Source organism: Amblyraja radiata, chromosome 3 (genome assembly GCF_010909765.2).
Source record: "Amblyraja radiata isolate CabotCenter1 chromosome 3, sAmbRad1.1.pri, whole genome shotgun sequence".
Classification (NCBI taxonomy): Eukaryota; Metazoa; Chordata; class Chondrichthyes; order Rajiformes; family Rajidae; genus Amblyraja; species Amblyraja radiata.
Genome location: NC_045958.1, coordinates 89,397,434 through 89,423,058, shown reverse-complemented (window position 1 = coordinate 89,423,058; position 25,625 = coordinate 89,397,434). Strand labels below are relative to the sequence as shown.

The 25,625-nt window shown below is 45.2% G+C and overlaps 1 protein-coding gene across 6 annotated transcripts in view; it reads left to right on the top strand.

Annotated features, from left to right (window-relative positions):
* nek1 (NIMA related kinase 1) overlaps nt 1-7,618 on the top strand; it is a 157,173-nt gene extending 149,555 nt beyond the window's left edge. For 4 of the 6 annotated variants that reach the window (XM_033018293.1, XM_033018294.1, XM_033018292.1 and 1 more), the window contains one exon: nt 6,999-7,618. In XM_033018293.1, the coding sequence (XP_032874184.1) occupies nt 6,999-7,012 (14 nt within the window). In that variant the 3' untranslated portion in view covers nt 7,013-7,618. The remainder of the gene's footprint in view (nt 1-6,998) is intronic. The other 2 variants (XM_033018296.1, XM_033018295.1) reach the window with 2 other exon arrangements.
* The last annotated feature ends 18,007 nt before the right edge of the window (nt 7,619-25,625 follow it).

Below are 25,625 nucleotides of genomic sequence, written 5' to 3'. Positions count from 1 at the left end.
GCGGTCATTCTATTTGCGCAAAAACGGTACGCGAAGGCACTACGAATTTTCGCCAGCTTACTCACTGTTCTCATATACTGCGATTGCACCAGGTTTCGTTCCAATCGGTGGAAGCTGGTAAGAGTTATCGAGGTTTAAAAATCTTAAAAACCGCGCATGCGCAGATCGATTGCCTCTCCTGTCATTCAGAGCCTCGCGGATTGGTCCCTTCTACTGTCACTCCTCTGGACGGTCCGCCCCTTCCTGCGCCATCGCGTCTTTACTGCAGCTGCGGGAGGCTCTGGATGACTGGTGGAGGTCTCCAACCGGACACAATTTTCGAAGGGAGAGACTGGAAACAGCGTGACCCAGCCCGGCCCAGCCCGGTGCGGAGTCGGAGATGGCGCCGATGTCGCCAAACGGAAACCGGAGACTCTGATCCCGGCAGAGGAGAACGACCAGTGAAGCGACCAGCGTGGGAATTTGAACAGCGCTTATGGGTTCTAAAAATAGCACTCCCAGTTGGAGCATTATTGCCTTTACACTTAGCGCTATGGGCTGTACACATAGCACTATGGCCACAGCTCTACGGGTCACAGACTGTTAGGGGAGGGAGAAGGAGAGAGGGAGTGGGAAGGAGGGAATAAGAGAGGGAGGGAGATATAAAAGGAAGGAGAGAGGGAGGAAGAGAGAGAGGGTGGGACGAAAAGAGGAAGGGAGAGAGAGAGAGGGGGAGGGTGGGAGGGGAAGGGAGGGAAAGAGGAAGGAGGGAGAGAGAGCAAGTGGAGAGGGAGGCTTCCAAAATGGCTTCTACATCATCATCTGGTGCTAAAAGCAGGAAGCAGCCGTTCAAACAGCAGTTTACAAAGAGATTGCAATGAATGCACTGTCAAGTAAGGTGCGTAGAAGACATGTCAATTGGTAGCAAAGTTATGCATTCTTGTACTCTTACATGGGTATGACCGCACATTAAAAAAAAAAAAATTCAGCAAAATGGCACCACGTAAAACTAATGATTCCCTCAGCAAAATACTGATTTTCAGGTACTAGAATACTGAAATGTTCTAATAAAACTTGGCAGCTCTGTATGTACCTAATGATGGGTTTATTTGAGGCTCCCTGGTCATCACTGAGGAAGTAACATGTCTTTTTTTTAAATATATAGAACAAAATAATTGCAAGCATTTGTAATGGTAATAAACGTTAGTTCCCTCTAGTTCTCCATTAATGGACAATAAAACCGTGGATTTACTGTTCTTTTTTTATTTGCACCTGAATATTTTGGAGCATTACAATCTTTGTGTGCAAAATAGCAGAGTATAAGGAGTATGTACAGAGTATATCTGTATTCCTGCTAAAAATCTTTATTGAGCTTGCATACTATGCAGCAATTGTTTTCTTTGCACACTGCATCTGTAAAGACTGAGATAGTTTGTGCATGCTTGACCCCCACCTGGTTCTCTGAACTGGACAGGGAAATATCTGCTGATTAGCTGATCAGCAAAATCTTTCCCAATTTAGCCTAAATTTATATTCATGTCAGGTTTAGATACAGTTTAGTTCAGAGATGCAGCGTGGGAACAGGCCCTTAGTCCTTAACCCTAACCCTACCAAGTCCGCGCCAACCAGCGATCACTGTTCACTAGCGCTATCCTCCACTCTAGGGCCAATTTACAATCTTTACCAAAAGCAATTAGCCCACAAACCTGTTAGCCTTTTAGATATAGGAGGAAACTGGAGCACCCTGTGAAAACCCACGCAGTCCGGGGGGGGGGGGGGGGGGGGGGGGGGGGGGGGGGGGGGGGGGGGGGGGGGGGGAGAACGTACAATTTCTGTACAGGCAGTACCATCAGTCAGCATTGAACACAGCTGTCTGGCACTGTCAAGCTGAAACTACACAAGTTTAACTAGAATATTGAACTACACAAGTTTAAATATAATATAGATTTTTTTTCAATTCCGCGCTTCCATTGTTCTTATGAAAAGTGATAATTTATTGAACTGTCTGCAAAAAAAGCATTTTATTGTACCTCGGCACATGTGATGATAAAGAACCATTGAACCATTTGCTGTTTTAAATATTTTAATTTAAATAGTTTGGTTTGAAAAAAATTCCATTATTAATTATGTGTACATTTTGTGCCGCATTTATGCTATTTGATCTCCCTCCATTGTCATTCTGCATTCTTCACCATCTAAATGGAATTTGCCTGCCTCCCCAACCCACCAAGAGCAGAACATATTCTTGATGTCTCTGTTCTCGCCCCTATCCTATTTGTTTCTTGGTTCCACTGCATGCCAGTTGTTAAGGGCCTCCATTTCCTTGACTCAAAACAAATTGTTGAACCTCTCTCCACCTTGCGCAGCTACTGATGAAATTGGTCACTTGGCAACCAAGACTTTCCTCTTGACATTCTAGAAATAAGCAAAGGGAGCTCCCATTGTCAGACTGCTGGTGACCTTTAACCTCTTCGCATTATCTTCTATGTATTTGCTAATGCTTTCAAATTCTGATTAGTTGTGACTGAAGGGAGCACCCCCCACTGACACCTGTTTCCACCCTGCCAAGGTATTCTTTGTGCAGGGTCTAGCTGCAGTAGATTAATGGATTTTTCTCTATCTAATGTAATTGGAAGAAAAGCACAATCTCAGCTCTAGCGGTTTCAATCACTGCCTTTTCATAAAAGGCTTCTCAGCCACTTCATCCCTTGGCTAAATTGTCAAATTCTGCAATTTTGCATTTAGAGTATTGTGTTCAGTTTTCGTCACCCTGTTGGAGGAAGGACGTTGTTAAGCTGGAAATAGTGCAGAGAAGATTTACGCAGATGTTGCCCGGACTCGAGGGCCTGAGCTACAGTTTAGTCTTGTTTATTCTCACCTCTGCTGAGGTACAGTGAAAAGGGAGAGGTTGAGCAGGCAATGACTTTATTCCTTGGAGCTCAAGTGGATGAGCGGCGATCTTAGAGGTGTATAAGATCATGAGAGAAATAGATAGGGAAATGCACAGAGTCGTTTACCCATAGTTAGAGAATCAAGAACCAGAGGGTAAAATGTAATAGGAACCTGAGGGGCATCTTTTATTTATACAAAGTGTGGTAGGTGCAAGGAACGAGCTGCCAGAGGAGGTAGTTGAGACCGGTACTATCACAACATTTAAAAAACTTTTGGGCAAGTTCATGGATAGGACAGGTTTAGAGGGATATGGGCCAAACACAGGCAAGTATAGATGGAGCGTGCTGGTCGGCGTGGACAGGTTGGGCGGATGGGCCATTTTCTATTTTATTTCCACTTTCTTTTATGTGCCATTTATAATACTTGTCATTACGTTTTAACACTTGAAATAAAATAGCCACCTGGAGTCATCACGATCAATAGTTTGCTACATTTAAGCTAAGGAAATCCACCTTAGGAAAAAGCTTCAATGCTTTTATCACAAAGCACCTGCATCTCGACTAGTGGGAGCTGAAGACTGGATGGGAAATTAAAGGGCCTGTCCCACATACGCAATTTTTTTTGGCAACTGCCGGCACCCGTCACTAATTACCACCCACAGGGCCCACGGTTGAAGCCTCCGAAGCCTCGTTTGTGTGTGTGTGTGTGTGAGTGTGCACATGTGCGCACGGCCGCCAAGAAATTGTGTCCCCCCGGTCCCCCCTCATGTTTTGATAGCGATTTCCGTGCCTGCTTCACTGCAAGGTTTGTGGTTCAGACTGGTTACAACAGCAATTAACTGCGGTTAGAACAGCACCCAATGCACATTGTATCCATCGATGAAATGGAAGGAGATGGATTAACCCTATGACTTGAATGTCTTTTGGAAAGTACACATTTGTTAATTGCTTTTTCAAGTTGGTAAGATAACTTGTGTAAGAAGGAACTGCAGATGCCGGTTTAAACTGAAGATAGACACAAAAAGCTGGAGTAACTTACCGGGACAGGCAGCATTCCTGGAGAGAAGGAATGGGTGACGTTTCGAGTCGAGACCCTTCTTCAGATACCCTATTGTAGTGTAAATAAATGATTCCATTTAAAAATGGAACTTTTTGCCACGTAACACACTTGCGACAGCCTGTATGTATTTTAAAGTAATTTACGTAATGATGGGGGAACAAGCTATAGAAGCGTGCACCACTGAGGTTTAGATGAGGTAGAACACAGCCCAGGTGAAATTGTTTTTTAGAGAAACAGTGTGGAAACATGCTCTTCGGGCCACCAAATCCATGCAATCGCCTGTACAATAGTTCAATGCTACACACCAGAGACAATTTACCTACAAACCTGCAGTCTTTTAAATGTGGGAAGAAAACATGGAGAAAACCCAGGTGATCACAGGCAGAACGTACAATCTCTGTACAGACAGCACCCACAGTCAGGATTGAACCTAGGTCACTAGCGCTGTAAGGCAGCAACTCTATCGCTGCGCCAGTGAGCTGCTTGGTTCTCTAGTGTAAATTACATAATTACCGTGGACAGAAGTAATCTTTTAACATGAGCCAGAACGTAAATGAGTGTCTGTAAACCGATCAGAAATGCCCCATCGGCAAGAAAAAAAGCCTCACATTCAAAACATAGATGTGTTCTCCATTTGCTGATTTCAGACTTTGTTTTTGCTGTGGTGCCATTCTTAAGTTGGAAAATTAACTGAAACACATTTTCCTTGAAACAATTTTTTCTTCTGGGAGAGAACAGTCTTAAAATATTATGTGTACCATTTCCAAATGGCTAGCTTCCAACTAAAGGCAAAGGCTTAACTGTTTTTCCCTTTTACTTTTGTTTTAATGTGGAACACCTGCATATTCTATAGCTTAGTGTTTAGGAACTGTACCCACTGAAGTGTTAAAGCTAGCATTTTACTTGGGTGGTAAGTCTTTCCATTCCAGTTTAGCAAGTGTTTCCTTTTGCTCCACTTGGATGTAACTGCCTGTGTTAATTGTGCCTCAGTTTAATTAGCCTCTTCACAAATTTATGTACAGTGCTGGTTGGGGCTTTCTTTGGATGTTTTCCAAATTGGGTTTTCTTTTCCAATATCGTAATCAGAATTGTGAAATGTAACCACTTTTTCCTCCAAAAATGTCTCCATGCTTTGTATTGTTGTTTTGTTTCTGTAAACTGCACAATTTGTGCATAACCTAGTTAGTGGAGATGGATTGTCTATTGCTGAACATTCAGAAGGATGCTCCCGGTGAAATGGAGGTCAACAGCCCGAGGTTCAGACCTGAATGGTACAGGTCTCCAATGTTGAGAAATGTCTTCACCCATAGAGTAGTGGTCCTGTGGAAATCTCTGCCACAGCAAAAAGAAAATGCTAAATGTTCAAATATTTTCAGAAAAAGAATGAGATTTAACCACTAGGGTGGCACCAAGTGGTACAGCTGTTTGAGCGGCTGCCTCGCTGCCAGAGACCTGGGTTTGATCTCTGGCTTCAGGTGCTGTTTGTGTGGAGTTTGCACATTCTCCCTATGACTCTGTAGGTTTGCTCCAGTTTCCTCCTACATCCTGAAGGCGTGAATGGTTGTAAATTAAATGGCCCCTAGTGTGTATCGAGCAGACGAGAAAGTGCGATAAGATAGAACTAGTGTGAACAGGTGATCAATGTTTGAACTCAGTGGGCCAAAGAGCCCACTGTCAGTTGCAGTGATGAAGGATCTCGACACGAAACGTTGGGATCTCGACCCCAAGCATTTGTCGGGAGTTTCCAAATGTCCCACCTCACTCCTCGGCGGCTCACCTCGCACTCGGCAATTGCTCGCGGGTCCCTCGCTCTCGCGTCACGGGTCCGGACGACATCTGCGGCAGGCGAGCCGGGCCTACTGGAGGGCGCAGCCCCACCCGCCAGGAACACTCTCGGCCGTGCATACTCTAACAACATTTTTACTCCAGAAACAATGTCTGCAGAAATGACTCCATATGCAACATGTCATTAAACAGTGTTAAACTGGAATAATAGGGTATTCCTCCCCCCCACCAACCATGTGTCATAAAGTTACACAGCACATAAACAGCCCAACTCATTCATTCCAACCAAGACGCCCCATCTAAACTACTCCCATTTGCAAGCATTTGGTCCAAATCCCTCTAAACCTTTCTTATCCAGTTACCATGTCAACTTTGTGTTTATGTTTGCCAATGTTAATTATTGTTTGAAATGGAGGGTGTGAATTCCTGTGTGCCATTTAAATTATCAGTGCTACAGTATATCTTAAATTATTACTTACTTGGAAAGATGTCATTATAGCTCATGCCCCTGAGATTAAGGACTGTGTTTTTGCATTGATGTTTTTAGAAAAGAAAAAAATGTTGATCTTGGTTTACAGCAGTCATATGATGAGGAGAGTAACGTAATTTTAATAACTATCATTATCCATGTTTTTCTCCCAATGAAAACAATCTTTGGTTAAAATTTGGATGACATAACAAACATTTTAATTGTTTCAGTGCATCTGCCTATCCAATTCTTAGCTCTCCCCACATTTCAACAGTTGCAAGTTGACCCCATGATCTTTCACAATCCAGGGGAGTGATGGAAGGATGTTTTGATAAACTGACTATTTTGCATCAAAAAATTAAATTTATCTTGTCCGACACAAAATGCTGGTGTAACTCGTGGGTCAGGCAGCTCTGGAGAAAAAGGATGGGTGATCGGGTCAGGACCTTTCTCCAGTCTGAAAGTAGGGAATGGGGAGGGGGTTAAGAGCTGGAGACGAGGAAAGACCGGGGCCATCCACAAATAACCTCAAGGGGCAAGGGGGGAGGTTGAGTTTAACATACGTAAGTGAAAATTGAGGTGCTGTTCCTCCAATTTGTGTGTGGCCTCACACTGGTCAGTATGGGAATTGGAAGAGTAATTGAAATAGTTGGCAACCAGGGGATCCCGTAGACTGGACCTAGGCGGACCAACAAGCGTAAGTGTTCAGCAAAATGGTTGCCGAGTATACGATTGGTCTCAACGCCTACATCAGGAAGAGAGATGCAGTAGATGCGTTAGTTATTTATTATTTATCTTGTTATTTATTTTACAGACAATGATGAATAAAAAACCGACACTTGGGACCCGTCTTACTGTGGGATGTTTTAACTTTCAAGCCTACGCTGTCATTTGAACAACGTTTCCGAGGAAAACCTTTCCATCTCAAATACGTGGATGCAAGTTAAAACACACAATGTAAATGGGTCTGCATGGATTTGGTACAAATCGGTACAGTTTTATTTTGTGCTTCCTTCCCCAGAGTTCCATTTTGCCTTTTTTTTTTATTTTGGCAGAAGTCTTCTGCAGAATTTTACCTTTCATAATTCTCGGTGTTGCTGTTAAAGAACAATGTTTGCATATACTACAGAATTCTCTGACCAAAGTATGCCCTTGAGCATCACAAGTTGAAGAGTTAGATATAATGGAATTGGTTATAGATTCTGGTGCAGCTTAAACACTGGAAATTTTAATTTGTGTTCTACAACAGGGTGACCTGTTGTGCAGGATTCCTGTCTATTCATCAAAATTTCCGTGCAACAGAACACTAACATGGAGATAGACTTGTAAGTTGTAATATAGGTACAGTTTCTTGTACAGTACTTCAAAGTACAAAGTTCACGTGTATTATATCTTTATAATGATTAGTAATAAAGATTCTTTTATACATTAAAAGTTTTGTACATTGAGTTATTTTTAAACCAGAATTTTTATGGGGTTTCATTAGAGAGATTTAGCTCTTAAGGCTAAGGGAATCAAGGGATATGGGGGGAAAATCCAGAACGTGGTACTGATTTTGGATGATCAGCCATGATCATATTGAGTGAAGGGCAAAGCAGGCAAACGTAAAGAAGCTTGTGTGTCGAGGGAAATTGAGACGTTAGTCAAAAACAAGAAGGATGCATGGGACAGGTACAGGCAGCTCGGATCAAGTGCATCCCTGGAGGAGTTTCGGGAACTAAGAAGTAAACTAAAAAAGGAAATCATAAGGGCAATAAGGGGCCAGGACATAGCTCTGACGGGGAGCATTAAGGACAATCCCAAAAGATTTTATAAATACATAAGGGGGAAAGAGTAATTAGAGAGTGGGACCTCTCAGGAATCAAAGTGGTCACCTCTATGTGGAGCTACAGAAGATGGGCAAGCTCCTCAAAGAGTATTTCTCCTCTGTATTTACCGAAACGACAGTAGGACGGAGGAACTTGGAGCAGTCACTGTCTTGAGAGCAATCAGGGTTACTGTCGAAGAAGTACTAAAGGTACTGTTGTGTTTGAAGGTAGACACATTTCCAGGGCCTGATCTGATATATCCAAGGACATTATGGGAAACTCGAGAGGAAATTGCGGGAGCCCTGGTTCAAATTTACGAGTCGTCCTTAAATACAGGAGAGATGCCGGAAGACTGGAGAGTGACAAATGTTGTGTCTCTTTGGAAGAAGGGCTGCAGGGAAAATGCTGGGAACTATAGGCCATTGAGCTTAACATCTGTAGTTGGTAAGTTACTAGAGAGTATTCTGAGGGCTTGGATATACAGGCATGTGGACGGGCAAGGGCTGATAGGGATAGTCAGCATGGTTTTGTACGTGGGAGGTCATGTCTCACAAATCTGATTGATTTTATTTAAGACATGACCAAAAAGAGATAGCTGAATGGATAGGTCCATGGAAGGAAGCAGAGGGTAATGGTGGAAGGTTGCTTCTCAGACTGGATGCCTGTGACTAGTGGTGTGCGTCAGGGTTCGGTGCTGGGCACATTACTGTTTGTCATCTACATCAGTGATTTGGATGATAACATACAGGGCAAGATTAGCAAGTTTGCTGATGACACAAAAGTTAGTGGTTTTGCAGATAGTGAACAAGGGACCAATTGTGGTTACTCGCACTGACACATGGAGTAAGCTCCACCGCCCGCTGTCCTGTTATCCATCGCCCGCTGACCCGCTCTTGAGCTGGTTGCTGGCATGATCCCTGACCACCTCCTTCTCAACACTCCTACCCTCCCACAACTTTACCCCTGGCCAGACTCCCTACACGCTGTGAAATGAACTCTCCCTCCCACAGCGGAGCTGTCCTTTTACAGCCGCTTCCCACTTTACAGCCGCTTCCCATCAGCTGCTAGCAATAAGGGACAGACTTGGCAACATCGTTCTTGATGTTGCTGTACTGAGGGATAGTCAAGTCTTTCTTGGCTAATACCCGAACCTTCACCCTCCAAGATGCAGATACATTTTCGTGCCTTATTTTTGGGTAAAAAATAGCGTCTTCATTGCCGGGAAATACGGTATTTAAAAACATATAGCTCAAGGAAATCTACTTACCACATTATTTGTATACAAACTCCATTCTTCTCACTATGTTTATTAAGATAGTCTTAAGATAATGACAATCCATGTTTGAAAAACCCGCCAAGAGACTTGCGCTGCGCATGTGCAGTGGGCTGCTGTGCATGCGCATGCGCAGTCCACGCTGCAAAGGCAGAATTTAAGCTGCCTTCAGCTCCCCTTGTCATTGACGGTTTGAAGCAGCGTTGACGGCACGTCAGCTGCACAGGCTTTCCCGTATTACATGTACTGCGCGTGAAAGGCACGGAGAATTATGCCTACCGAAGAGATCGATCTCTTAAGCGGCCTTTTCACGGGGCGACTTGACGCAAGAGTTAACCGGAGTTTAACATCGTGGGAACCTCGTGCGGTAACAGTACGGCATTCGTGGACCACCGTGGACCACCGTAGCGCTAATGGCAGGTCATCGTGTAACTTGGTCACTCGGGAGAAAATTCAAGAAAGTTTGAATTTCTCCAAGATTGACTTGTACACTTGTGGTTGAGTATTGCAACATTATATGGACGTAGTGGCCAGTGCGATATCCGTAATAACTCTTGCGGGTACCGTGGGAACTCCTGCGAACGGTGAACCCGGAAGCTGGACAGAGGAGACAGAAGGTGAGTAAACATTATCTTCTCTGGGATTGAATTTTAAAAATAAATAAAAATAAAGATTTGCATCCGCATATGGACATCAACTTATTCATGAGTTATGTTAATGAGATTCAAGAAAATAACTATAATCTTTAAAAGGGACTTTAAAAGGGACTTTACTGAAAGGTTACGCATTTTTATGGTCCGTGAGAATTTTTTCACATGTACTTCTTTGAGAGATACAGGTCGGAGTCCTCGGGTCCAGGGGTCCGGAACGCTACCAATCAATGTTGTACAGAGACCCGTGTAAGGAATGAACTGCACATGCTGGTTTAAACCGAAGACAGACACAAAAAGCTGGAGTAACTCAGCGAGTCAAGCAGCATCTCTGGAGAAAAAAAGCTGATGTTTCGGGACGAGACACATCTTCAGACTCAATTCCGATTAGGCTGTCTGAAGAAGGGCTCCGATTCGAATCGTCACCTATTCTTTTTCTCCAGAGATGCTGCCTGACCCGCTGACTTACTCCAGCTTTTTATGTTTTTCTTCCCAGATCTGACTTACCTGCTGAGTTACACCAACATTTTGTGTCCTTCTGTGCGTATTAACCAGCATTAACCAGCGTCTGCAGTTCCTTTAGACATTGCCTAACTTCAGATTTTAGAGATATACGCGTGGGAACTCCTGCGAACGGTAAACCCGGAAGCTGGACAGAGGGGACAGAAGGTGAGTAAAAATATCGACAAGGGAACATGTGTCCTTCGAGGACGTCCCACCTAATTATCATTGTTGGATAATCTTTTTAACAGGAACACTTGCAGAGATGGCTCCCAGAAAATCTCAAAGAAAGGGGGTAAAGCGTGTCAGAGATGTTTTTGCCATGTTGCGCTATTCAGTTTCTATATTGTTTCAGTTTCTATATCTATATTATTGCTCTATTCAGTTTCCCAGGGGGTCGGGACGGGACTGGAGTTGGGAGGGAAAGGTGGGGGAGTCGAGGGAGAGGAGGGGGAGACAGATGGGGGTGTCTTCATTTACTGGCGGCGGGTGTCTGTCACTGAAACAGGCAGGTGAGATTTCACATCCACCTTGTGTGTGCCTCTCTCTCTCTCTCTCCCTCCCTCTTACACAGGCTGAGAGACTCTGCCTCTGTGAGTGTACGTCTCTTTCTCCCCCTCTCCCACACACAGTAAGACCGAGGTACTGTGCTCAGTCCATCTGTGTCTCCCACATACACAGTAAAATATGTCTCCAAATGAGCCAATTCAACCAAGGGAGGATATTTATAGTGTGTGAAAAAAAAAGTTACATCATTTGTGTCACGTGTAGTTCACGATGTTCATTCAAGATTTAACGCGAAAGCTCGGGAAACGGCCAAGTCACTCGCACAAATAACAGAAATGCCGAGTACCGTGGGAACTCTTTATCTATCCCCGTTATATCGTGCGAGACTCGTGCTGGACCACGACCTCTTCACTCTTGTGACATCTTGCGTCAACTCGCCCCGTGAAAAGGCCGCTTTAGGTAGGCATAATTTTCCCTTGCCTTTACTATTTATATTTAATAATTATCATTTTATAATTTTAGTCATGGTAGGCAGTGCCTGATCCCATCGTTCACGAAACAGACAGGTACATGGATAGTACAGGTTTGGAGGGATATGGACCAAGCGCAGGCAAGTGCAAAGATCATAGAGGATCTTTGGGCAAGTGGGACTAGTGTAGCTGGGACATCGTTGGCCAATGTGGGCAAATGGGCGGAAGGGCCTGTTTCCACACTGTATCACTCTATGACTAATACTCCTGCACCTATTTTCAAAGTTACTACTACTAGATGGGCACATATTAGATTGTTTTTATTGTGCAATCAATAATTTACGATGAAAGAAACTGCTGGAGTAACTGAGTGAGTCAGGCAGCATCTCTGGAGAATATGGATAGGTGACATTTTGGGTTGAGACTCTTTAGACTTTAGAAATACGGCATGGAAACATGACCCGTCGAGTCTGTGCCACCCAGTGATTACTACACTGCACTAACACCATCTTACACACCAGGGTCATTTTACAACTTTACAAAAGCCAATGAACCTACAAACCAGTTCATCCAGGCAGGAAACCGGAGCACCCAGAGAAAACCCATAACGTACAAACTGCACCCGTAGTCGGGATTGAACCTGGGTCTCTGGCGCTGTAAGGCAGCATCACCACCGCTGCGCTACTGTGCTGCCCACTGCGTGTGCCCGCTTGTTTCAAGTCTGAAGAAGGGTCTCGATCAAAAACTTCAACTGTCCATGCTCCCCAGAGATGCTCCATAACCTGCTGAGCTATTCCAGCATTTTGTGTTCTTTTGTGTACTAACCAGCATCTGCAGTTCCTCGTTTTAACAATTCCTGGTGTACACACTTTGAATTATGAACAGGAAAACCATTAAGTACCTTATTCAGAACATTCCTACTCGCTGAACTGAATTTGATTTGCAAAGTGTAGTTGCTATGTATGTCCATTAGTGGGGAAAGGTAGTGACAACGTTTTGGCTTTTGAACCTTTTTCAATAGGGCTGACAGGAGAACATATGTGCCTGGGAAGGCTTGTTGGCTTTCATCAAGCCATATCCCACCTAAGTGATTCCATTTAGGTGGAATGAACGTAGAATGTTTGAAAGCCAATCTCAAAAGCAGTAAGTACTAAAAAGTGTCTTGAAACTTACCATTGCTAAGTATAATCACAGCACCACATAGTTAATGAAGCAGATAGCTTTGGAGGTCACCTTCAGTTTATTCACATGAGACATAGATTGATCTATCTCTTTCCATGACTCACAAAGGTCCTAAATTGCTTTACAGTTGATGTATCTTTGTTGCAGTTGCTGTAGTAATTGAGAAACATATTGGACATTTACACGCAGTGCAGTCCCTTGGATAGCAGTGAAATATGAGTCTGCATCAGATTTTATTTATAGTTGTTCATTGAGAAATGTAGGTCAGGACACCAAGGGCTAAAAACCTTCATAAAATCGTGCTGCAGGATATTTACTGGATATTTAGAAGAACCACAATTTAAAATTGCTGTCTGAAGGAAGGACCTCCAATGACAGCTCTGGAATATCAGCTTAACATTGTGTTCAAGTCTCTGGAATGGGTCTTGAATCACTGTCCTCGTAGGCAAGAGTTCATGTGCTGAGCTCTGGTTGATGTTTCCTCATTGCCACTCCTGCAGGAGGTGCATGTGAAGCATCAGCTGTGATGCAGGTCTGTGCAGGTACAGGTGCATATCTATACAGATTCATAACTTAACAATGGTCATTCAGGTGAACTATCGGAGGGCACAATCCACTGTGATTTCATGCTACACCTGAGAAGAAACAAGGAACTAAAATTATCGAGGATGCTGGAGTCCAAACCTTCCAAGAACGTGAATGGAGTTATTAATGTGGCGGCCACTTGCGATCTTGCTTTTGAAAATAAGTTATAGAACCATTGGGTCCTTCTGCCCAACTTGCTCATGCCGGCCCAGATTCTCCATCTGCACTATTCCCAGCTGCCCGTGTTAGGCCCATATCCCTCTAAACCTTTCCTATCCACGTCCCTGTCCAAATACCTTTATCAATTGTGTTATCGTACCTGCCTCAACTACCTCCTCTTGGAGCTCGTTCCATATGCCCACCACCCTCTGTGTGGAAAAAGTTACTCAATTACAATTAAATCCCCATATCAAGGGATATGGGGGAAAAGCAGGAACAGGGTACTGATTTTGGATGATCAACCATGATCATATTGAATGGCAGTGCTGGCTCGAAGGGCCGAATGGCCTACTCCTGCATCCATTCGGCAAGAAGAAATCCCACATCAGTCTGGAAAAGGGTCTCGACCCGAAACGTTACCTATTCCTTCGCTCCATAGATGCTGCCTCACCCGCTGAGTTTTTCCAGCATTGTTATCTACCTCCTTCCTATACTCAGTCAGTCTTCAGATTTTAAGTGTATTCAAGTACCCTTAGAAAGGAAATGAGAAGGAATTTCTTTAGTCTGAGGTTTCTGAATCTGTGGAATTCATTGCCACATACGGCTGTGGAGGCCAAGTCATTGGGTAATTTAAAGAGGAGACTGACAGATTCTTGATTAGTACAGGTGTCGGGTTATGGGGAGTAGGCAGGAGAATGGGGTTGAGAGGTAAAGATAGATCAGCTATGATTGAGCGGCAGAGTAGATTCTAATGGCCTAATTTTGCTTCTAAGACTTATGTAGCTCCACAGATATTTTAAGAATGGATAAAATAGCAAAACTGCAGGTGCTACTGATCTGAAATAAAAATGGAAAATGCTGAAATCAGCAGACCAGGCTGCAACTGTGGAAAGAAACTGAATCAACATTTTCAGGTCAGATTTTCAATCCGATAACTTTTTATCAACAACTTATCACCTCAGCAACCCTGGCCTTAACCGATCAGAAGATGTCCCTTCCATCGCACCCTTGTACCTCTGAAAATTAAAAATAAAAACACAAGGAACTGCTGATGCTGGAATCATGAGCAAAACACAAAGTGCTGGAGAAATCAGAGGGTCGGGCAGCTTCTGTGGAGGGTATGAACAGGTGACAATTCGGGTTGGGACCCTTCTTCACACTCTAAAATTAAATATAACTTTTCTCTCCCAGTTCTGTTGAAGGGTTTATCACCTAGTTTAGTTTAAAACCAAACTTAATTTTTATTGTTCAGAGGTACGAGGGTGGGATGGAAGGGACATGTTCTGATCGGGTGAGGCCAGGGTTGCTGAGGTGATGTTGTTGAGGAAAGTAATTGGATTGAAAGGTTAATGAGAGACGTTTGAAAGAACACAATAATAATAATAATATAATAATAATAATATATCTTTTATTGTCATTGCACGTCAGTGCAACGAGATTTAGTATGCAGCTCCACTGATGTACAAGAAAGGTAAATAAATACAATACATAAATAAACAAGCTGAATTGATTGACGTGACCATCTGAGGGAGACTGTCCAAAGGGGGTGGGTGGGGGGGCACTCATTAGGGCCGGTTCAGAGCCGCTATAGCTCTTGGGATAAAACTGTTCCTGAGTCTAGAGGTTCGGGCGTAGAAGGCCTTGTAACGTCTGCTGGAGGGAAGTAGTTGAAACAGACTGTGGCAGGGGTGTGATGAGTCCTTATGGATGCTGAGGGCCTTCCTGAGGCACCGCGTGTGGTAGATGCCCTCCAAGGCTGGTAGCTCTGTCCCGATGATCCTCTGCGCTCTGTTGACGACGCGCTGAAGAGCTCTCCTCTCCGCCTCCGTGCAGCTGAGATACCACACAGAGATGCCATACGTTAGTATGCTCTCTGTGGTGCAGCGGTAGAACGTTGTCAGCAGCTGTTGGGGCAGACCAGTCTTTTTAATGTCCTCAGGAAGAACAGTCGTTGCTGTGCCTTCTTGACCAGCGCGTCCCCCTCAATGCATAACCAGTGAAAGGCAGTAGGAAATGTCCAGGAGGTCAAGCCACAGAGAGGGAACATCTGAACCAGCCATAGATGGATTAGTTACAGCAGAACTAGTTAGTTCTGACTCGTGCAGCAAATACAAGTCACCTGGTTTGTTTGAGATACTGTAGATGACCACAACCTAGTCCAAGAGTCAGACTGTTCTCTCTCCATCTAGATGGCTGGTGTTAGAGGGCAGCATAGTTGGTAGAACTGGAGACCCGGGTTCGTAGCTGACCCCGGGTGCTGTCTATGTGGAGTTTGCATGTTCTCTCTGTAACGTGGGTTTCCTCCCACATCCCAAAGACGTGCAGGTTTGAAAGTTGATTGGCCTCTGTAAATTGTCCTAATGTGTAGGGAAAGTAGGGTAATTTTGAACTTGGTGTGCGTGGATGATCAATGGTCGGCTTGGTCTGAGTGGTCCGAAGGGCCTGTTTCCTTGCTGTATCTCCAAAACAAAAGCTAGAACTAAATCTCTCACATCCCCACTCGCCCGACAAGAGCTCCTTTCCCCCTCCTTCGTACTTTCATCTCTCCTAGAAGCTAACCCCTTCCTTGGTTCACTTCTCTCCTTATCTGACACCCTTCGGTCTCCATTTCACCTCTAGCCTTTGACACTTATTCCACCCATCTACCGATCTATCCTATCCACCTATCACTTTGCCTTGCACCCCCCGCCCCCTCCGCGGTGATTGGAGGAGGGAGAAATCCTGGTGGAGCAAAGATCATAGAGTGCAGTTTGAATCGGCCCGTTCGCGGGGCTTTTCATCGCCCGGCCCGGCGCAGCTTAAAATCAGCCGCGGGATCTTCCACCGCCCCGCGGTCAAATTGCTGCGTCGAGGCGATCGAGGCTCCCTATGTTGAAGCCCCCGCCGGGGGATGGAAGATCCTGCGGCCGGTATGAAGCCGCACCGGGCGATGAAAGGCCCCGCGAACGGGCCGATTCAAGTCCCAGAAAGACACAAAATGCTGGAGTAACTCAGCGGGTCAGGCAGCATCTCAGGAGAAAATGAGCAGGTGGCGTTTCAGGTCGAGACCCTTCTTCAGACTGAGAGTCAGGAGGTAGGGAAACTAGAGGTATGAACAGGTTCAGAACAAATCAGAGCCGGCACCGATGACCAAGGAAAGGTGGAGCCCACAATGGTCCATTGTTGGCTGTGGAAAAGGTGGTAACGAAGGGATGTACGGATGCAAACAGTGAAACTAACAGAACGACTAGGCTGGTGGAGGGACGGAGAATGCAAGAGTTGGCAATACAAGGATTACTTGAATGTATAACATACCATTGGCTTGTAAGCTGCTCAAAGTTGTTCCTCCAATTTGCATGTGATGTTACCTGACATGCTGAGTTCTACTGGCACTTTGTGCTCGGAATCAGATTGTTCGGGTCATCTTAACGAAGAAGAAAGTTTTGAGACATAACTTTGGCAGCACAGTGGCGCAGCGATAGAGTTGCTGCCTTACAGCACCAGAGACCTGGGTTCAATCCTGACTACGGGTGCTGTCTGTTCGGAGTTTGCATGTTCTTCCCGTGACGGCATGGGTTTTCCCTCAGTGCTCTGGTTACTTTCCACATTCCAAAGACGTACAGGTTTGTAGGTTAATTGGTTTAGTTAAAAATTGTAAATTGTCCCTAGTGTGCTGGTCGGCGCGGACCCGGTGGGCTAAAGGGCCTGTTTCTGCACCGAATCTCGAAACTAAACTATTCCTTTGCAGGTAATGGATGCGATTCGACATGATGATCATTGCTAAAATTAACAATCGTAAAACTGTTGACTGAGGAGCTGTATTGGGTTCCCCTGGCACAAAGGTAGAAAAGAGAACAGAGTACAAATCCATATTGTTCATGATCTCTTGTTACAGTGTCTAGAATGAATGTGGTATTGTCCTTCTATCTTTTCCACCAAAGGAAATAATCTTGCTCTCCTTGACGCTTGAGGTGGTGCAGAATTACCTCATTTGAAGGTGAGTAATCATCAGATGGTTGTCATCTGTAGATCTTAAACCTGAACAAACAGATTCAACAAATTGCATTAATCTTCAAGCCTCGGGTGTTGAGCTTTTGCTAACAGGTTACCAAATTATGTAACCTTTTAAGCTGGGTGAATTCTCTCTGTAAAGTGTGGACAAGAAATACCAGTTCTATCCGTAAACTACAGGCATCATATGGAAGAAAAAGACTGCCCAAACAACAGGAGTTTGCAGGTACTATCATAACATTTAACCACCACTCTACTACACTCCAACAGCACCCAAGGTCAAGGTGGAACCAGCTGTGCCATTGTGCTGCCCTGGTATGTGGAATGTAAAGTGAGGGGAGAAATTTAATACAAACCTGAGGGACAACGTTTTCACTCGGACAGTGGTGGGTATATGGAACGAGCTGCCAGAGGAGGTAGATGCGGCAGGTATTGGGGGTAGAGTGCTGACATGGATAGAAAATTGGTTGGCAGACGGGAAACAAAGAGTAGGGATTAATGGGTCCCTTTCAGAATGGCAGGCAGTGACTAGTGGAGTACCGCAAAGCTCGGTGCTGGGACAACAGCTATTTACAATATATATATTAATGATTTAGATGAAGGGATTACAAGTAACATTAGCAAATTTGCAGATGACAGAAAGCTGGGGGGCAGTGTGAACAGTGAGGAGGATGCTATGAGAATGCAGGGTGACTTGGACAGGTTGGGTGAGTGGGCAGATGCATGGCAGATGCAGTTTAACGTGGATAAATGTGAGGTTATCCACTTTGGTAGCAAAAACAGGAAGGAAGATTATTATCTAAATGGTGTCAAGTTGGGAAAAGGGGAGATTTGGAGGTCCTTGTTCATCAGTCAATGAAAGTAAGCATGCAGGTACAGCAGGCAGTGAATAAAGCGAACGGCAATTTGGCCTTCATAACAAAAGGAGTTGAGTATAGGAGCAAAGAGGTCCTTCTGCAGTTGTACAGGGCCCTAGTGAGACCATACATGGAGTATTGTGCGCAGTTTTGGTCCCCAAATTTGAGGAAGGACATTCTTGCTATTGAGGGAGTGCAGCGTGGGCTTACAAGGTTAATTCCCGGGATGGCGGGACTGTCATATGCTGAGAGAATGGAGCGGCTGGGCTTGTACACTCTGGAATTCAGAAGGATGAGAGGGCATCTTATTGAAACATATAAGATTATTAAAGGTTTGGATACGCTGGAGGCAGGAAACATGTTCCCGATGTTGGGGGAGTCCTGAACCAGGTGCCATAGTTTAAGAATAAGGGGTAAGCCATTTAGAATGGAGATGAGGAAACTTTTTCACACAGTGAGTTGTGAGTCTGTGGAATTCTCTGCCTCAGAGGGCGGTGGAGGCAGGTTCTCTGGATACTTTCAAGAGAGAGCTAGATAGGGCTCTTGAAGATAGTGGAGTCAGGGGATATGGGGAGATGGCAGGAACGGGGTACTGATTGTGGATGATCAGCCATGATCACATTGAATGGCGGTGCTGGCTTCAAGGGCCGAATGGCCTACTCCTGCACCTATTGTCTATTGTCAATCATGGCTGATCTATCTTTCCCTACTTACTGCATTCTCCTGCCTTCTCCCCATAACCTCGGATACCTGTACATGGATAGAACAGGTTTAGAGGGTTATGGGCCAGGTGCGGGCAGGTGAGACATGTGTATATGGGGCATGTTGGCCGGCATAGACTAGTTGGACGAAGGGCCTGTTTCCACGCTGTATGACTGGAAAGAAATCTCAGTGCATGGATCAGTGTAAACACAAAGAAGCTAATGTGCTTGCAATTAAATGATTTATGGTCAGAGTCTGATATGTTAGAACAGCAGGAATAAAAAGCTGCTAATTCATAAGAGCACAGATGGGATCTCTCCAAGGTGCTCGGGAGTGACTGCTACAAACTGGCCCTGCCTTTTTGAACTAGATGGAGAGATTAAAGGTCAAACATTCTCTGATAGATTGTGCACCCACTATATTTTGGAACGTTCCTTCTAACTCCTGAGAGATGGTGGGTTGCCTGTTATAGCCATACAGCGTGGAAACAGGCCCTTCAGCTCAACTTGATCACAACGACCAACGTGCCCCATCTGCACTAATCCCGTCTGCCTGCATTTGGCCCACGTCCATCTACACCTGCCCTATCCATGTACCTGTCTAAATGTTTCTTAAATGGTGCAAGACTACCTGCCTCAATGACCTCCTCCGGCAGCTTGTTCCTTGCATCAATCACTCTGTGTGAAAAAGTTACTCCTCAGGTTCCTATTAAATCTTTCCCCCCTTTACCTTAAACCTGTGTCCTCTGGTTAAAGAATTCCCCTACTCTGGGCAAGAGACTCTGTGCATCTACCCAATCTATTCCTCTCATGATTTTATAAACCTCTATAAGACCACTTGATCCATTACCCATCTGGAGCCAAATGAAACATCTGCAGCTGTAATACTTGATCTCCTTCCTCTCTCCCTTCTTCCCACCCCACCCCATCTCCCCAGTGCCCCCACCTGAACTCACACCTATTTCTCCCCACTTCCACCTTTGTTCCTGCCTTTACCTTCACAACTCTTCAATCCTTTTTCCCCCACACCTGCTGTCTTTTCATCTCTGGCCTTTATCCACCATTTGCCAATCAAAGCCAAGTGCCTCACCTGTAACCACGATTACCTGCCAGACTTTGTCCTGCCCCTCCTCTTCTATACCAGCTTTTTATTTGTAACCAAGATTTACACTTCCTCCATCCTACTACTTAAAACAAAGTTATATGATTTACAAGCAGAGTTCAGCTTGTGACTTTAATTTTTATATTCTGTATTTTTCATTTTCATGTTGCAAATTATTTAAATGTTCATGATCCCTCCCAAGCTGTCTGAAACAAAATAAAATCCATATGCAGTCACTGTGGCGCAGCGGTAGAGTTGCTGCCTTACAGCGAATGCAGTGCCGGAGACCCAGATTCGATCCCGATTACGGGTGCTGTCTGCACGGAGTTTGTACGTTCTCCCTGTGACCTGCGTGGGATTTCTCCGAGATCTTCGGTTTCCTCCCACATTCCAAAGACGTACAGGTCTGTAGGTTAATTGGCTTGATAAATGTAACAATTGTCCCTAGTGGGTGTAAGATAGTGTTAATGTGCAGGGATCGCTGGTCGGCGCGGATTGTCCCTGGTGCGTAGGATTGTGCCAGTTTACTGGGTGATCACTGGTCAACGTGGACTTGGTGCGCCGAAGGGCCTGTTTCCGTGCTGTATCTCTAAACTCTAAACTAAACTAAACTGTTGGAAGTACCTTGAAGGCAAGCACAGCGGTCAATATTTTTTTCTCAGCAAGACTCCAGTTGAACGGTGTTCAGAACATTATTGAAGCAAGAGTGGGTCAAGTGTCAACCTTGGATGGGTCCTGAATACTTTGGTTGATAAAGCGTTCGGGTTGAGTTGGGCCATGCCGCACCATGCTGGCCTGCCTCAGCACTTATGCTGGTTAGATTAGGTTACTTCATGCCCTCTAATTTAGACTTTAGAGATATATCGTGGAAACAGGCCCTTTGGCGCAACAAGTCCACGTTGACCAGTGATCACCCAGTAAACTGGCACAATCCTACGCACCAGGGACAATTTACAGAACCCAATTAACCTACAAACCCGTTCATCTTTGGAATGTGGGAGTAAACCGGAGAACTCGGAGAAAACTCACCCGGTCGCAGGGAGAACGTACAAACTCCGTACAGATAGCACCCACAGTCAGGATCGGAACCTGGGTCTCTGGCGCGGTAAGGCAACAACTCTACCACTGAGCCACCATGCCTGCCAATTGTTTCATTCTCAAATGGATTTAGCTTGTTATATTTATGTGGATGGGCAGTCTGAAGAAGGGTTCCAACCTGAAACATTACCTATTCCATTTCTCCACAGATGCTGCCTTTCCCACTGAGTAACTGCAGTATTTTGTGTCTATCTCCAGTATAAACCAGCATCTGAAGTTCCTTCCTACACATGACAAACATTTATATATTCTTGCTCAGCTTCAGATTGGTTAGTGCCTGGAACTCAGCAGGTCAAGTAGCATCTGTGGAGGCAAAGAGATGGTTGACTTTCCGAGTCAGGGCCCTGGATCAAGATGCAGGGTCCTGACCCAAAACATTGACCGTCCCTTTGCTTCTGCAGATGCCACTTGACCCGTTGAGTTTTCTGCTTCACATTCCAACATCTCCAGTCTCTTGAGCCGCCTCTTCTTTGTTGCAACACCTGTCCCTTCACCTCCCCCCTCGACTCCATTCAAGGTCCCAAGCAGTCGTTCCAGGTGCGACAAAGGTTCACCTGTATCTCCTCCAACCTCATCTACTGCATCCGCTGCTCTAGATGTCAGCTGATTTACATCGGTGAGACCAAGCGTAGGTTGGGCGACCGTTTCGCCGAACACCTCCGCTCAGTCCGCAATAACCTACCTGACCTCCCGGTGGCTCAGCACTTCAACTCCCCCTCCCATTCCCAATCCGACCTCTCTGTCCTGGGTCTCCTCCATTGCCAGAGTGAGCAACAGCGGAAATTGGAGGAACAGCACCTCATATTCCGTCTGGGGTCCTTGCGTCCCCTTGGCATCAACATTGAATTCTCCCAATTTGGCTAGCCCGTGCTGTCCCCCCTCCCCTTCCTTCACCCTCTAGTTGTCTCCTCCCATCCGCCCGCCCTCGGGCTCCTCCTCCTCCTCCCTTTGTCCTTCTTTCTTTCCCCACCCCCTATCAGTCTGAAGAAGGGTTTCGGCCCGAAACGTCGCCTATTTCCTTCGCTCCATAGATGCTGCTGCACCCGCTGAGTTCCTCCAGCAATTTTGTGTACCTTCTTCTTTGTTGTTGTCTGGTCAGGTTGGGATTTAATCTTACAGCGCATTACCCTAGAGTCTCCTCCTAGGCCATTGTACTTCAAGTACGTCTTGCTCCCTGATCTCCTGATTCCATTTTGTGTCAAAACATGAATCAATCTCGACCCTGTGTATGCTCAGTGACAAAGCCTTTGCAGGATCCCACGGTGGAACATTGCAAAGATTTGACTGGTGTTCTGGTTGTGGAATCATATTAGTCGGTGCCTTTCGTGGATGGTAAATCCCAAACTCGCCACAATCTTCAGACCAGCTGCAGCAAATTGATTTGCACAGCTTTGATGCAGCACTTTGAGGAAACAAGTTAGCAATGAATGTCACGTCAGCCCATTATTCAGTGTTCTTTTTCTGTTCGTCTTTTTTTTAAAACACAGATGTCAGCCAAAGACAGATCATTCAAGTCGTATACTTTGTAATTTACTTAATGGTTTGGGACGCGTGCCGATCTAAAATGTTCCATTCAAACAGTGTTTGAAGCTGAATGCACAAGTTCATCAATCATAGGACCAGTAAAAGGATGGGTGACGTTTCAGGTCGAGACCCTTTTACAAACCAGTTTCCACCCGAAACGTCACCTATTCCGTTTTTCCACAGATGCTGCCTGACCCGCTGAGTTACTCCAGCATTTTGTGTCTATCTTCGGTATAAACCGGCATCTGCAGTTCCTTCAGACATGAGATTTAATGGGGAAACTTTTTCACATCTAGCCCAATCTAGCCCATTCCTGGAACAAGCAGCCAGAAGAAGCTATAGATGATGATACAATTCGTCTTTTGAAAGACATTTGGGCATATATATGCGTAGTGTTTAGAGGGTTATGGACCAACTGCTGGCAAATGGGACGAGGCCAATATGCCAACTTGGGTCGGTATGGACATGGTGGGCTGAAGGGCCTGTTTCCGTGCTTTAGAGCTCTATTACTCCAATCCCTGAAAGAATTTTGTGCATTTCAATGAGTTCTCTTGAGGTTCTCAACTCTTGAGAACATAATCCCAATCTGCTCCACCCCACCTTAATACCTGGAATCAATCTGGTGCATGCGTGCTATTCTCCCTTTAGTCCAGTTATACTTTTCCTTCTGGGTGGAAAAAATTTCCCTGCACAGAAAATGCCAGGTGTGGTCTCAGAAAGCCTCTATAAAATGAAGCATCTTTTCTCTTGTATACACTCCTTTTTTTTCCATATAGACCAACATACCATTTGCATTCCCAATTGCCTGCTGAACCTGCTTATTGCCTTCAATGCTGTAGACACATGGACAGTTGGGTGTTACTGAAAACCAACAGTTTCCTATCTCTCAGAATATTTTACTTTACTATTTTTCCCAGCAGTGTTAAATCATTCATACCTCCACGTTATCTTTCATCTGCAATTTCCATGACTGTTCACTGAACCACAATTTCCCTTTGAATAGTTTTTGCATCTTCGCAACTCTGTCCTTTTCTCATCAGCAAACTTTAGGGTGGCACAGTAGTGCAGCGGTAGAGTTGCTGCCTCATAGCGCCAGAGCTGGGTTTGATCCTGACTGTGGGTGTTGTCTGTACGGAGTTTGTGCGTTCTCCCTGTGACTGTATCGGTTTTCTCCTGGAGCTCTGGTTTCCTCCCATACTCCAAAGACATGCAGGTGATTTATAGACTAATTGGCTTCAGTAAAATTGTAATTTGTCTGTAATGTGTAGGATAGTGCTAGTGTGCGGGGTGATCGCAGGTCGGTGCGGACTTGGTGGGCCGAATGGCCTGTTTCCATGCTGTATCTCTAAAGTCTAAACTTGGATATATTATTCCTGATCAGTGAATCAACAGCTGAGCTCCAGCACTAATTACTGCAATATTACATGTCATATAATATCGGGCTCATTATAGCTTCCTGAACTGAAAATGTTCATTCCAACTCTGATTATTGTCAATTAACTAAACCTAATCCACACCAGTATATTAGACCTGTTATGTGTATCTTACTTTGGTTTAATAACCTCTTGAATAATCCTCTATCAAATTCCGTTTGAAAATCTAAATCTACAACATCGATTGTTTCATCTTACCTGTTCTGTTCATTATAACCTTGTAAAGCTCTTAATAAATTTATTTGATTTGAGTTTTCTTTCAATCCTTGTAGACTCTTGTAAATGTTCCTCTTTTAATCATGGATTCTACTATATTTTCTCCTGCAGGTGGCAGGCAACCTCTCCTCCCGTTCCCTGTGTTTTTCTCTTCATGTATAATTAAATAATGGCGTTATATTTACTACCTTCAATCTGTGGGGACTGGTCTATCTCCAAAGATGCCGCAGCCGCGTGGGTCTGGCTTGCTGCCGTGAAGAACCTGGCCCACCGCTGCCTGTGGGGGGGAAGCTCGGAAGCCGCCGAGCTCGACGCCGAAGACTGGAGAGCCAAGGAGGAGGGAGCTGCTGGAGCTGGCGAAGACGTACACGAGGAGTGGGCCGATCCAACAGCACATAATCCTCCGACATTGTCCCCACCTCCAACGGGATCCCACTCCTGGCCACATCTTCCCATCTCCTCCACTTTCCGCAGAGACTGTTCCCTCCGCAACTCCCTGGTCAACTAATCCCTTCCCACCCAAACCACCCCCTCCCCAGGTACTTTCCCATGCAACCGCAGGAGATGCAACACCTGTCCCTATACCTCCCCCCTCAACTCTGTCCAAGGACCCCGACAGTCTTTTCAGGTGAGGCAGAGGTTCACTTGAACCTCCTCCAACTTCATCTACTGTATCCGCTGTTCCAGGTGTATATCGGCGAGATCAAGCGCAGGCTCGGCGATCGTTTTGCTGAACATCTCCGCTCAGTCAGCCTAAACCTACCTGATCTCCCGGTCCTGACCTTGACCTTTCTGTCCTGGGCCTCCTCCATTGTCAGTGTGATGCCCAACACAAATTGGAGGAACACCTCATATTCCGCTTGGGCAGCTTACACCCCAGCGGTATGAACATTGACTTCTCTAACTTCAAGCAACCCTTGCTTTCCTTCTTTTCCCATCCTTTCCCCCTTCCCAGTTACTGTCTCCGACTACATTGTATTTGTTTGCTTTGTTGTTTGCTTCCCCCAACTAACAATGATCTATTCTACATGTTCCTTGAGCTCCATTCTTCCCTTTGTCTTGTTTTCACACCTTACACTTCCTTATCTATACACTTCCTTCTCTCGGTACCGCCCACACCGCTGACATCAGTCTGAAGAAGGGTCTCAGCCCAAAATGTCACCCATTCCTTCCCTCCAGAGATTCTGGTTCTGGTTGATTACTGCACAAACACCTCATCAGTGGTTATCTCCCGCAGGTTGGAGTGAGTAGAGTAGTGATTACATTTTGAAGTGGGCCTTTTTGACCAAGTTGAGGAGATCTAGTTGCTCAATCCCCTTTTTAAATGACTTAACATCGGGAGCACCACGTGGTAACCTATTCCATTCCCTTATCGTCCATGGGTA